A 13,213-nucleotide genomic window follows, 5' to 3' on the forward strand; every position below is an offset into this window, starting at 1 on the left:
TGATCTGGACACTAGACTTCGGTTGATGCAGCCTAGAATAGCATTAGCGCTTTTGTTGCTGCATCACACGGTTGACTTATGTTACTGCTAGTAAGCCTGGTGTCCCCCATCCTATATTTGTGCATCTGATTCTTCCTGCTTAAGTGCAGAACCTTACATTTTCCCCGATTGAAATTCATTTTGTTAGCTTTCGCCCAGTTTTCCAATCTGTTAAGGTCACCTTGAATCCCGATTCTGTGGCTTTTGCTTCACCTCCCAGTTTGATGTCATCTGCAAATTTGATGCAAATTTCAACCAGTCATATATGAACTAAAAATGTGCTTATTAACAATATTCAAGAAATTGTTTTGTGAAATATTGTTTATTGCTACTGTTGCTCTGAGATCGTTTTCTGTAAAATAGCCCCCTTATGTCTTGATTTATCTTCTCTAAACAATTGTAAATGGGGTCTATATGGGCAGGAGGAGAGGGAGGAACTAGTAAGGGTGAAAGGTGGTAGTAACCCTACTGTTTACTTAAGATGTGTAGCATAATGTAGGGTTGCCATATGTCCGGTTTTCCCCAGACATGTATTTAATTCAAAGGGTGAAGTCACCATCTGGGGGATTTTTTTAAAAATGAGCAAAATGTCTGAGGTTTTGCAAACAGAACCAGGAAGAGAGAGAGAGTGTGTGTGTGTGTGTGTGTGTATCACTCTTTCCTTTTCCCCATATCTATGGACGCACCTGCTCTCTGTACAGAGACTTGCTTTGCAAGCAGAGCCAGGAAGTGTGCATGCAAGGATCCCTCTTCACCCTTTCCTCTCTCTATGGTGTGCCCTCATGGTGCCTGCTGGGATGGGGCAAATCAGCTGATGAATGGCTCTCCTGCCAGGTTGGGGAAAGCCCCCCCCCCCCGTTTCATTTCACTACTTTTGGCCATTGCATGATTTTAAGGTAGAGGAACGGCAGGAGGTCTCCCTGGTGAGTTGCATCTGGGGCAGGAAAAGATTCTGCAGCTGTTTTGGAGGCGGCGCTTCAGGATGAGTGGTGGGAAATCCTTCCCCCGCCTGTTTAGAACAAGTCTCTCTCTCCCCCCCCCCTTAATGAAGTTCTGCAGAGTCTGCCTGCTCTTCACCTTTCACTCCTCTTCCATGGCTTCTACACCCTGTTGCTTCTGCGGGGAGAGCTCATGTCTCCCTCAGTGGCTGGATTTGACAGGTCCTACAGTTTGCAAAAACTCCTCCTGCTGTGATCAGCTCCCCTCCCCCAGCCTCTCAGAACCAAGAAGGTCATGAAAGGGACGGAGGAGAGACTGGCTGCACACAGGCTCAGTCTCCAATTGCTTGGGGAAAGCCCTAGAGAGGAGGAAACACAGACAGCTGTGGGGAGACCTTTAGTCTTGGCAACTGATTTCATGGAGTAAGACCCACAGGGAATGAGCTCCCGTGCTCATTAGGCCTGACACTCAGCCAAGTCTGTGGAAATCATGTTTTTGCTAATAAAGAGTTAGCTCCAACTTTGAACTGTGTGATTTACCTACCGGCATGCTCTGTGGCAACCAAGTGGGTGGGACTCGGAACATGCTAGGAACTTAAAAGAGCATCAGCCCATGACTCAAATTTGAAGGCAATTTATCTGAGCAAACTACGACAATCAGTGCCTGGAATCTTGCCAGCACTATACTCTGCAGCAAACCCAGCAACCTTATAAGCAAAGTTGTAAAAAATCTAAAACAAAATAAGAAAGATGGGGAGAAAGGGCAGGAAACCAGGGGCCTAGTACAAAAGTCTCAGGGCTCAGACCTGTTGAGGCACCCAAAGCTGTGACAGATTTCATGGGAAAACGCCACACCACTGACCTTGTCCTGGTAGTTCAGACAAAGTGTCCAGCTGCAATGCATCACATCACAGAAAAGTGACTCCCACATGGTTCTAGCTGTATTGTATTCAATAAATATCTAATTGAAATGATGCTATTGATTGTGCCTAATCTCTTTTCAGTTCATATAGATGTTCCACCATTATATGCCTGGATCAGCAAAGCAGCCTGAATCCTACAGCAATGCTTTAGTACTGAAATGACCTTCTTTGCAATGTTTCCCATTTATAAAATTGACATTTACCTGAAGCTACAGTCATTCAAGCTGTAGTTTTCTGTGCTACAAATTTTATTCTATACTCCACACCTACTAATGAAATTTGTCCTGAATGAAAATGATAGGGTACTACGGAGCTTTTAACTACATCCCTTTGGTGCTGAGTGTAATCACTGATTTCTAGGGAAATGTGCTGGAAGATCTCTGCACCCAGAACCTCTTATTTTATGAAGAGCAAGCTTCCCATGCAATGCCCAATAAATTGAAAGTTCTCAAAAGTAACTTGAAGTGTGGTGCAAAGTGGCATGGGAAAGGTAATCTTACATTGTATCTTATTGTATATATTCAGGTTTCAAAGACAGAAAGTATAAAGATTCTTGGAGCACTTCAATTATTTTTGAGAATGTTACAGTTTTATATGGAGAATAAAACACATGCTTGTGTCAGCATCTTCAACTGTTAATCATTTTTGCAAGAATACACTACATAGCCTTCCCCAAACTGGTGCTCTCTAGATGTTCCCCATGAGCCCCAGCCAGCAGGGCCCCAAGAGGGGGAATGTGGCAGAAGCAAAATGTTTGGGGTGAATGGCTCTTCTCCTGGATTTGAGAGATGCGCATGGAAATAGTTCTCAATCTGGAAACATCCAAAGCCACCCCATTCAACACCCCCACACACCACCAATGACAAATTATAAAGAGGACTGCTTTAAAAAAAGAAAAGATGTGTACCTCATTGTGATAGTGTGTTGCTGTCTTCCTAATGCTGCTGCACTGTAAAGATTTGTGAGATTTTTGTATTCCAGGGTTTGACCCTAGAATCCTTGCATGCTAACCTACAGTAGAAGATTAGCCGCTTTGCATGCACCTGGCTGCTTCTACTGAAGTGACAAGCATGCTTTGTGAGACTGGCATAACCTCCCTTGGCTGAAACCCCTTCCCAGTCCTGTTTGTGACCTCATTTACCGTGGTACGTGCATAACTATCTTTTATCATTAGTTCCACTAACCTTCATCACCATTCTTTCTTTTTCAAATTTAATACATACTTTGCATCTTTCACTTAACAATATCAACAGAGTGCTTCACTTCTCTTTTTTTCTTGTAGACATTAGATTGAAAAAACTTGTTGATGAGCGAGAATATTTACTTGAACAGGTAATCAAAAGTTTAATACTTCCTCTGTATTAGTCTCTTCAGGTGTTGCCAGTTGTTTCCCTGCAGGTCAGAGCTGATTGACAAGGTCAAAGTTTTCATGTGATAATTTGCATTGCCTGAGCCAAATTAGAACAAGACTTTGGGCCACTTCACAGAAAAGAATTTTGCACTTGAGTGTGATCGTGTGCAAATGCATATACATTAAGTGTGCATGTGTGTGTGCGTGCGTGCGCGTGTGTGCGTTGAGAGAGAGGGGGTGCTTGTTGATTTTTAAAAGAAATGCAATCGGATATTGAGGAGGGGTTGGGCTCCCTATAAGGGGAAAAACCCTTCAAAACGTGTGTGTGCTTCACATCTCATATAGTGCTTGGGTATTCTGTGTACTCACACCTGAGCACAAAAATATCTAAATGAACCCGCCCTATCTTACCACTTGGTATTTTCACTTTTCATTGCGTTCTTTAGCTCCAGGGCAGAACAGTACAGTGGTACCTCGGTTTAAGAACAGTCCTGTTTAAGAATGATTCGGTTTATGTACTCCGCAAAACTGGAAGTAGTGTCCTGGTTTACAAACTTTACCTTGGTCTACAAACGGAATCTGAACGGTGGAAGGGCATCAGCGGTGGGAGGCCTCATTAGGGAAAGCACGCCTCGGTTTAAGAATGGTTTTGGTTTAAGAATGGACTTCCGAAACGGATTAAGTTCGTAAACCGAGGTACCACTGTAATGTTAAATAAAAAAAGGTAAAGGCAAAGGACCCCTGACAGTTAAGTCCAGTCCCGGACAACTCTGGGGTTACGCGCTCATCTTGCTTTACTGGCCGAGGGAGCCAACATTTGTTCGCAGACAGTTTTTCCAGGTCATGTGGCCAGCATGACTAAGCCGCTTCTGGCGAAACCAGAGCAGCGCACGGAAACACCATTTACCTTCCCGCCAGAGCAGTACCTATTTATCTACTTGCACTTTGACGTGCTTTCGAACTGCTAGGTTGGCAGGAGCAGGGACTGAGCAACGGGAGCTCACCCCGTCACAGGGATTCGAACCGCCGACCTTCTGATTGGCAAGTCCTAGGCTCTGGGGTTTAACCCACAGTGCCACCCGCGTCCCTCGTAATGTTAAGTACATTAGTACAAAGCTGTGTTCTCACTGGCACACTGTTTGGAAAAAGCGGGGCGGGGGGTGATTTGCAGCTATGCACCCTCCCCTATCTGGCCCCTTGTACAGAGTCGTCCGCCATATCGAGTTGTACATTTTTAAAAAAAGTGTTCTGTGTAATCATAATAATACAATCCAGGTAGCTAATGTGTTAATATTTTGGCTTCTCCAAAATTTTCACTTCAATTTTTTAAAAGAGCAAGATTTTTAGTTGTTATGGTTGTTTGAGAAAACACTGGCAGTGTCTGCAGCTTCTGTTTCCTGCATGACTTCTAAGCCTCTTCTGTCCCTGACTTTGTAACGCCTCCTCTTTCTGTCACATCATTCCTTACAAAAGTAATTTCAGATGCTACGGAACACAAATATCAGTTCAAATAATGCAATCTGAGTCCACATGTTGGGAAATGCAGGATATTTGTAATTCTAATTATTCTGTTCACATATTGTTTGTGTGCCAGTAAGTTGATTAAATTATTTGTGGTTTTCAGGTTAAAAAATTAAAAGTACAACTGGAAGAAAAGCAGAACAGTAACGTGGAGAATTTACATTTAGAAGATGGAGTCATAGAAAATGGCACAGAGATGCATACGATTGAGCTCCAAAGTAAGATTTATTCCCACATTGTAGATTCTGTATTCAGCTCTTCAGTGACAAAACTAATTATATCCATTTACATCATACAAAATATAATTGAATAGGTTTCATTATTAAGGTTGGTGGTCGCTTGCCCACCTCCTTTCTGTTAAGTTGTGTGCAAACATATCAGACGACACAGCGATTCTTCCAAGCAGCTCTTTATTTGTAAGCTGGAACAGAACTGAACTGAGGAGCTCAGTCAGCCTGCTTATATAGAGCTCCAGAACAATGTAACTGTTGCAACGTTCTAAAACTATCCAATCACTGAACGTCACTTTCGATCCTTCATTTGCATACAAACTATCCAATCACTGAACATCACTTTTCGATCCTTCATTTGCATAACTATCTACAGTATCCCCCTGCTGGCCCAGGGTGAGAACTTCAGTACATAACACTTTCCCTGCATGTTTACCCACTTTGCTTCATGCAGAGGTGCAGCTGCTTCCCCCCTGAATGCTTATTTCCTGAGAAAACCAGTTGGAAGCTGTGCCAAGTGATGGGGCCCTGACTGTAGTGTGGAACTGAATGCATTCAACAGATGTGGGCAAGAGTAGGTTCTGTAGACTAATAGGTTCACACATTGTATGGTCAAAGGTGGTCAATATGTGCTATCCAACTTGGAAGGATCATAGAAATTAGGGAGGAGTTTTTGTTTAGTTGCCAGCAATGAGTAGTCACTGTACTGCACTGAACTGCAACCCCATCCCCCCAAAAAAACTTTTGGGGTGGCTTACAGATGTCATTAGGAAGTGGCGAGGAACAAAACTTAGCCACTGTTTCTTAGTTAAGGAGTCCTTCTAATGACCAGCTGAGATTTAAAGGAATAAAAAATGTATTGCCTGCTAACAGAGCTGGCAGAGATGCCCTACCGTCCATTTCTCTCCCCTATTGCTTGATCAAATGGTTGCTGTAGATGACAGTTGAGAGGTTTTTGCTTCTAGGATAATGAGTGGACATTACCAGAGATCCCGTGGACATAAAGGTAGTTTGGTGCATTTTTCATGAGGTTATCATTCTAAAAGTGGCATCTGAACAGCCCTATACAACACTCTAAATAAATTGCAGTATATTTTAATGCCCCTAGATACTGTGGGAATATTTTTCAGAGTTGTTTTAATGGGTGACACATTTTTTTAAAATGTCTTTAGGAGATGCAAATAGACAAATCAGTGACCTCAAATTTAAGCTTGCAAAGTCTGAACAAGAGATTACAGCACTGGAACAAAATGTAAGTTTGTGATATGTTTATATCTCTCTTGAGGTGTACTTTCTTATCTAAAAATGTTGGGAAGGGATACCCAGGCATTGATGCCGAGTGTATGTGCTTCAATGCAAATTCCTGTGAAATAAGTGGAAGTTGTTTATATTTCAGTTCTAAACATATTGGAATGTAAATGAGTAATTTTTTGTGGTGAGTTGCCATGTTGCTGGCGATGACTATGTGGAGCATAAAGAACTAAGAGGGCAAGAAGGCATTTGAGTCAGAAGGCTTTTTGATAGCATAATGGTCTTGAGTTGCTTACAAAAATAGCACTGTAGAAATAATTGGTTCAGAGTATCAGTCATGCAGATACATAGCTGGTATTGAACAGTTTGTTTTAAGTAGCGCTGTCATGTAATTTTCTTTTCAGAAATTTCCATCCCCAGCCAGTTTATAAGCTAATGCATACATATCCAGTACTGCAAAGAATTCGCAATCTGTGAGCCTTCTTAGTCAATTCCTCTAAACAGCTTGTACCTGGGGCACCTGCCTCTGTACCTGTGTCTACTTCCAGATAATCATCTGGTGCTCTTCCCATCTGAAATAGAGCAGGTGGTGACTGGGGAATGTGCTCCCCTTCCCCCCAAAGTACTTGGGGCACACCCTGATTTGTCTTTCTGGCCACAGGCAAATGCTATCTTATTTTAGTGATTATTTATATTCGTTTATCAAAATATTTATATACCACTGTATCAGAAAAATGCATCACAGTTGTTTTCAACAGTATAAGACATAAAGCCAAACAGTAAAATCATAAAAAGTTAAAAGCAAGTAGTAATTAAAAACAAACACCAATACAGTGGTACCTCGGGTTACATACACTTCAGGTTACAGACTCCGCTAACCCAGAAATATTACCTCGGGTTAAGAACTTTGCTTCAGGATGAGAACAGAAATTGCATGGTGGCAGCGGGAGGCCCCATTAGCTAAAGTGGTGCTTCAGGTTAAGAACAGTTTCAGGTTAAAAACGCACCTCCGGAACGAATTAAGTACTTAACCCAAGGTACCACTGTAGACTGTTGTGGGGGTGTCCTGTTAATTACCTGCATCAGCCTGGAGAAATAAAAAAGTTTTCAGTAGGCGTTTAAAAGTTAGCACTGAAGGCGCCCATTGAATTGTTATGGTGTGTCAAGGACACTAAAGGCTCGGTTTCCCGTTTTTGCCAAATGAGCCTCACCCAACTCCCTGTTAACTTTTAAACTTGAAAAGAAAGCCAACATGGCTTGAATACAGGGGCGCTGACTTGCCCCCCCATATTAGGGGGGGCACATCATGTGGCATGCCCTGCCCCGTCCAGGCATCGGGGTGGGGGTGGGGGTGGCGAAGTGTGGCCCTGGGCTCTGCGCTCAGCCGCCTCCCCCCGCAGCCTGTGCCGGACGCATGGAGGGCCATCTTTGCTCTTGCTCGTCCCAGCCCCCTCCTGGCTCCCGGGTGGGGTCTGGGGTATGTGGGGGGCACCCAGCGATGCCGGCCCCCTCAATAGTGGGAGGGCTGGGCCCCCTGATTCAATATAATCAGGGGACTGGAGCCCCTTGCGCCCCCCATTCCTAGCACTGGTGCTGAAATATATTTATGCTTTTCCTATACATTTGCTGCTTTCGGCTTATTTTTATTTACTTTATTGTGGTTTTTAATATTATAGTGCCAGAAAACCCTGCATTTTGGAAGAGCGGGATATAAATCTAAACAGTGAATAAAAATGAAGACATTATAAACAAGCTGTGGAGCCAATATTTAATCTAATTGCTATAAATAAAAAAATATTTCCAGGCAAGCTAGACGGAACAACTGTAGTTGTTATGGCTGAGGAGCAGGTGGAATCTGTTTTTACCCATTCAGTCCCTGCTGTTTAGGGCTTTCATTTTCATCACGGCTGTAATCTTAGTTACCATCTTGCTGCACTTTCACTTGCACTAAAAAAGGGAAAGCCGGGTTCATCTGGTGAAGGGTTTGGACAAGTCAGGTGAGGAGAAGATTGATCGGACATCTGTTACTTATTTCCTCTTCTGGCAATTCCTCAACTGGGTGTTAGCTATTGAACTGCCAAAGGGAAAATGTGATTGACAGAAATATTTTGTTTGACATATATCTTAATAGTGGGATTCTGTCATATTAGGTAATACGGCTGGAAGGTCAAGTTGTTCGCTATAAAACAGCCGCAGAAAATGCTGAAAAAACAGAGGACGAATTGAAAGCGGAGAAACGTAAACTCCAAAGAGAGGTAATCCATGCTACTAAATCACTTCAAGTAAGATATTCGGCACCAAAAGTTTGTACTGGGAATTTTTATTGAAGTGTCCCTGACTAGAATGAAAGCAAGTTTATAAATTTTTAAGGTAGGGATAAAATCTCCAAACTTCATGTATTCTAAGCTAAAAAATAAATGCAAATAATCTTCAGTAATCAAATGCTTAAGACTGATTTGAGTTGTGCAGCACTACGCTATGGTACTGCTCAGCTCAAATCATTCTTAACCATTTGATTACTGAAGATTATTTGCACCTGCAGGGCGAATTTTAAAGCAGTGATAAACTTATAAAAGACCTCTCCCTTAAATCAGGTGCTTCTAATCTCAGCTCATGACATACAGTGAAGACACCAGGTAGCCTGACATCTGGCTGGTTGATAGGGGATCAAATACTTATTTCACTCATTATAATGCACATCCATCTCTGACTTTTGTCTTCTGGGTTTCTGGGGGTTTTCCTGTTGTTATTCTGTCTCTCACAGCTACAATAAACCTACCATTAAAATTATGGACTGGTCATTTCTTCGTCAGAGGTCAAACGGGCAAATTTAGCAGGGGATCAAATACTTTCCCCCCTTATTGTATATGGGGGGGAATCATAGGTCAGTGTCAGAGCCCCTGTTTTGCATTAAGGTAGTCCCAAATGCAATCCCTGGCATCTCCAGTTTAAAAGCAAGGGTCAAGTTGTAGTTGATGGGAAAGCTGCTGGCTGCCAGAGTAGGAAATGCTGAGCAGGTTGCCTCCGTGGTCTCCAAAGAAGGGAGCTTCATGTGTTCATGTATGTTCAGTTATTGTTTACTTCCTGTTTCTTTTTGTGACGAGATTAGCGTAGGTCACTAGACAACCCATTGAACTAGGATCTAGAATACATTGGCTTCACCATGGATTTACCAAAGAGGCTGAGTAAATCCACTGTGTCTTCAGCCTCAGTGGTTGTTTCTTGTCTCTGTGGTTACACATACAGAATCTGTGCCTGTGCAAAGCAAGCTGTCAAAAAGTAAGAGCTTTAAAAGACATCTCCAGAAGTTTCCAAGATGTTCATCTTGCAGGCATAGATCCCATGTGTGTGACGGCAGAGAAGACCCCACGAAGCACATTAGTTTACAGGTAAGGAATCTGTCTTTACTGATCTTTAAAATCTGAATAAATAATGGTTAGTGAATGATTGAGAGAATGATACTACTTCTTGTACCTGGCTTTCAGTCTGGTTTCTTTTTTATTTCAGCTTCGTTCAGCATTAGACAAAATGGAAGAACTTGAAGTAAGCAATGGTCATCTAGTTAAACGGTTAGAGAAGATGAAAGCCAATCGAAGTGCTTTACTTTCCCAGCAATAGATGCCAGCTTTTGTTGGAGACTACTTGACTGACGACAGTGCTGCAAAGGCTTGTGTCTATAACTGTTTGGGATGCTTTGTTTCATGCCTTCTGAAAGCAACAAAAATCCAAACACATGAACCCATTTGCCGTGTGCCACCATACTGAGGTTCCGCCTACGCAGATTCAAACCTGATGCATTATATGCATAAAATTAGCTGCTCCAAATGCCTGTCTTTGTAGGTGCCCTTCTACACTATATTCTTGAAGTGCATGCAGTACAGTACCTGTATGCCATCTAACAAGCACACTGGGCATCCTGCCAGCAGTTCAGCCTGAAAGGCATAGCAGCTGGCTGTTGGCATCTTGAAAATGATATTGAACGTAAGAAAGATTAAGTGGCAACTTGAATTTTCTTTATTTCTGAAAATCAGTGGGGAAGATGACAGACTTTCGCACAGACGATCACACTTCCCTTTGTGGCAGTGTCTGCAACTACAGCAACAGCGATAGTGTTTTCATAGCAGTCTTCATTTACAAAACACTGTGGAACCACAAGCCATTACAAAGCAAAACTCCTTCAATGGAAATCATGAAAGAAGATGGTCTTGGAAGCAAAAGTGACCTTAAATGACTTTGCCAATAAAAATAGAGGTTATGGAGGGATTTTTGCACCTGTTCAATCATAAGACTATTTTATTTCAGGGTCAATAGGCAATAGCTTCACTTTAAAAAAGCTACAGCTTTTATTTGTATTTAATCTCAGTATTTGGAATCTAAGTGAATTACTTCTTTTAAAGGATGTAATCTTGCAAAAAAAATAAAACTGCAAACCCGTGTTTTAAAAAGCAGCATCTCCTTTTGTTGTATGCACTAGTCACTCAATACTAAATATAAATCAAATGTGTGTTGTGCATTGTCAGCCTGTCTGCAAAGGCCTGAACTGTTGGCCATTTTCTGAACAGAATTTAATTCTCCTTGGAAGTAGAATAGCAAAAACTGTGTATTTCAGGGTCTAATAATCAGTAGCTAATGAGGCAAGGAAATGGCTCCAGTAACAGGCTGAGACTCCAAAAAAAGTAAAATCCGTAAGTGGTACCAGAAACTTCCTCTCACACTGCTGTTTTTTTCTTAACTTCTTAACTTAACTAGAACCTGTCTAAATTCCGAGATAGGTTGTGGAATCTTTCTTTTCAATATTATTGATTGACTACTGCTGGTTAGGGGGCAGGAGGAAGTGTTAAAGGAGAGGTTAATGTATTCAATTAGGTAATAAATACAGTACAGGTTCTGTATACAAGAATTTGATTCCACATCAGTGAAGAAAGTGTAAGAAATCTCGGCCTTTTGAAGGAAATTACTCCCCTGGTATAAAAGAATTGCGTGAATTGCATTTTTGTCTCTCACCAAATAGGGAGCCTGTGGGTTTTTTCTTTTAATGATTTCGATTTGTTTTTAATTCAAATGTTAAATGACCTTTGTGCTAAAATATATAAGCCTGAATTGTATAGATGTGTTTCCTGAAAGATTATTTTTATATACACACTTGAAATGGACTGAATTGGTAGAACTGGCTACAGAATTGTCCTTGCAGTACGTTCAGCTGTGTGGCGAGTGAGCTGATCTACATGTATGTGGGTGTATTAATCACACTCCTCTTTATTTGGCCTTGACATTCCATTCTCTGGCTACAGTAGACAAGACAAGCTATAAATGGACCGACTATCTGGAATGAGGTAATTTTCTATGTTGGAGCAAGAATCTACGTTAGACAATGTAATTCCCCAGAACGGGTAATATGGGGGGAGGCAGGAGACCGATTTTCTGTTTATAAACAACAGACCAAATTCAGTAACATTTCCCCCCAATGTTATTGAAATAAACTTTAAAACAGTTTTCAGCACTACGTATGTTTAATACACTATGTAGTGTATTAAATTTTAAGGGGCAAATGACATGATAAGTGCAAATGAGGTAGCATGAACCCAGGGCAGCTGTCTACCAGCTCCATCTGGTACGCAGGCTGAGACCCTATCTGCCTGCGGACTGCCTCCCCAGAGTGGTGCATGCTCTAGTTATCTCCCGCTTGGACTACTGCATTGCGCTCTATGTGGGGCTACCTTTGAAGGTGACCAAGAAACTACAACTAATCCAGAACACGGCAGCCAGACTGGTGACTGGGAGCAGCCGCCGAAACCATATAACACCAATCTTGAAAGACCTACATTGGCTCCCAGTATGTTTCTGAGCACAATTCAAAGTGTTGGTGCTGACAATTAAAGCCCTAAACGGCCTTGGTCCAGTATATCTGAAGGAGCGCCTCCACCCCCATCGTTCTACCCGGACACTGAGGTCCAGCTCTGAGGGCCTTCTGGCGGTTCCCTCACTGCGAGAAGCCAAGTTACAGGGAACCAGGCAGAGGGCCTTCTCGGTAGTGGCGCCCGCCCTGTGGAACGCCCTCCCACCAGATGTCAAAGAGAACAATAACTACCAAACTTTTAGAAGACATCTGAAGGCAGCCCTGTTTAGGGAAGCTTTTAATGTTTGATGTATTACAGTATTTTAATATTTTTTTGGAAGCCGCCCAGAGTGGCTGGGGAGGCCCAGCCAGATGGGCGGGGTATAAATAAATTATTATTATTATTATTATTATTATTATTATTATTATTATTATTAATTTATTTATTATCCCACTTCTGGTGAGACCAGCAGAGATGGAGGAGCACCATGGGATAGCAATTAACTTGTTAATTGCACACCCATTTCCCTGCTCCCAATTCCCCCAGGGCCTTCCCTTTCCTTACAGTATTTCAAATGCATTCCCAACCTGATGCCCTCTAGATTTTTTGGACAACAACTAACTCCCATCAGTCCTAACCAGCATAAAAGAAAACCAAGCTGGGGAAGGTATGAATCACAGAATTGTAGAATCGTAGAGTTGGAAGGGAACCCAAGAGTCATTTAGTCCAACCGCTTGCAATGCAGGGATCTCAGCTAAAGCATCCCTGACAGATGGCCATCCAACTTCTGCTTAAAAACCTCCCAGGAAGCAAAGTCCAGCACCTCTTGTGGGAGTCTGTTCCACTGTCAAACAGCTCTTCCCATCAGAAAGTTATTCCTAATGTTTAGCTGGAATCTCCTTTCTTGCAACTTGAAGCCATTGGCACACGTCCTACCCTCTGGAGCAGGAGAAAGCAAGCTTGCTCCCTCTTCCGTGTGACAGCCCTTTAGATATTTGAAGATGGCTATGAAATACACCTTCAATAAAAATGCAGGAAACGAGCAAAATTCTTGTAATAGTGGAATCAGCAACAGAAAACTTGTAAGTTTATTGGTTTGTTTTAAATATGAAATAAATTGATG

General features: G+C 42.2%; 1 protein-coding gene across 1 annotated transcript in view; it reads left to right on the plus strand.

Annotated features, from left to right (window-relative positions):
- LRRFIP1 (LRR binding FLII interacting protein 1) overlaps nt 1-10,698 on the plus strand; it is a 107,786-nt gene extending 97,088 nt beyond the window's left edge. Inside the window, exons 20-24 of the mRNA XM_082225934.1 lie at nt 3,183-3,232; nt 4,876-4,990; nt 6,175-6,254; nt 8,404-8,508; nt 9,761-10,698. Of these exons, the coding sequence (XP_082082060.1) occupies nt 3,183-3,232; nt 4,876-4,990; nt 6,175-6,254; nt 8,404-8,508; nt 9,761-9,871 (461 nt within the window). The 3' untranslated portion in view covers nt 9,872-10,698. The remainder of the gene's footprint in view (nt 1-3,182; nt 3,233-4,875; nt 4,991-6,174; nt 6,255-8,403; nt 8,509-9,760) is intronic.
- The last annotated feature ends 2,515 nt before the right edge of the window (nt 10,699-13,213 follow it).

This window comes from Podarcis vaucheri (genome assembly GCF_965113315.1).
Source record: "Podarcis vaucheri genome assembly, chromosome: 1".
NCBI classification, from domain to species: domain Eukaryota; kingdom Metazoa; phylum Chordata; class Lepidosauria; order Squamata; family Lacertidae; genus Podarcis; species Podarcis vaucheri.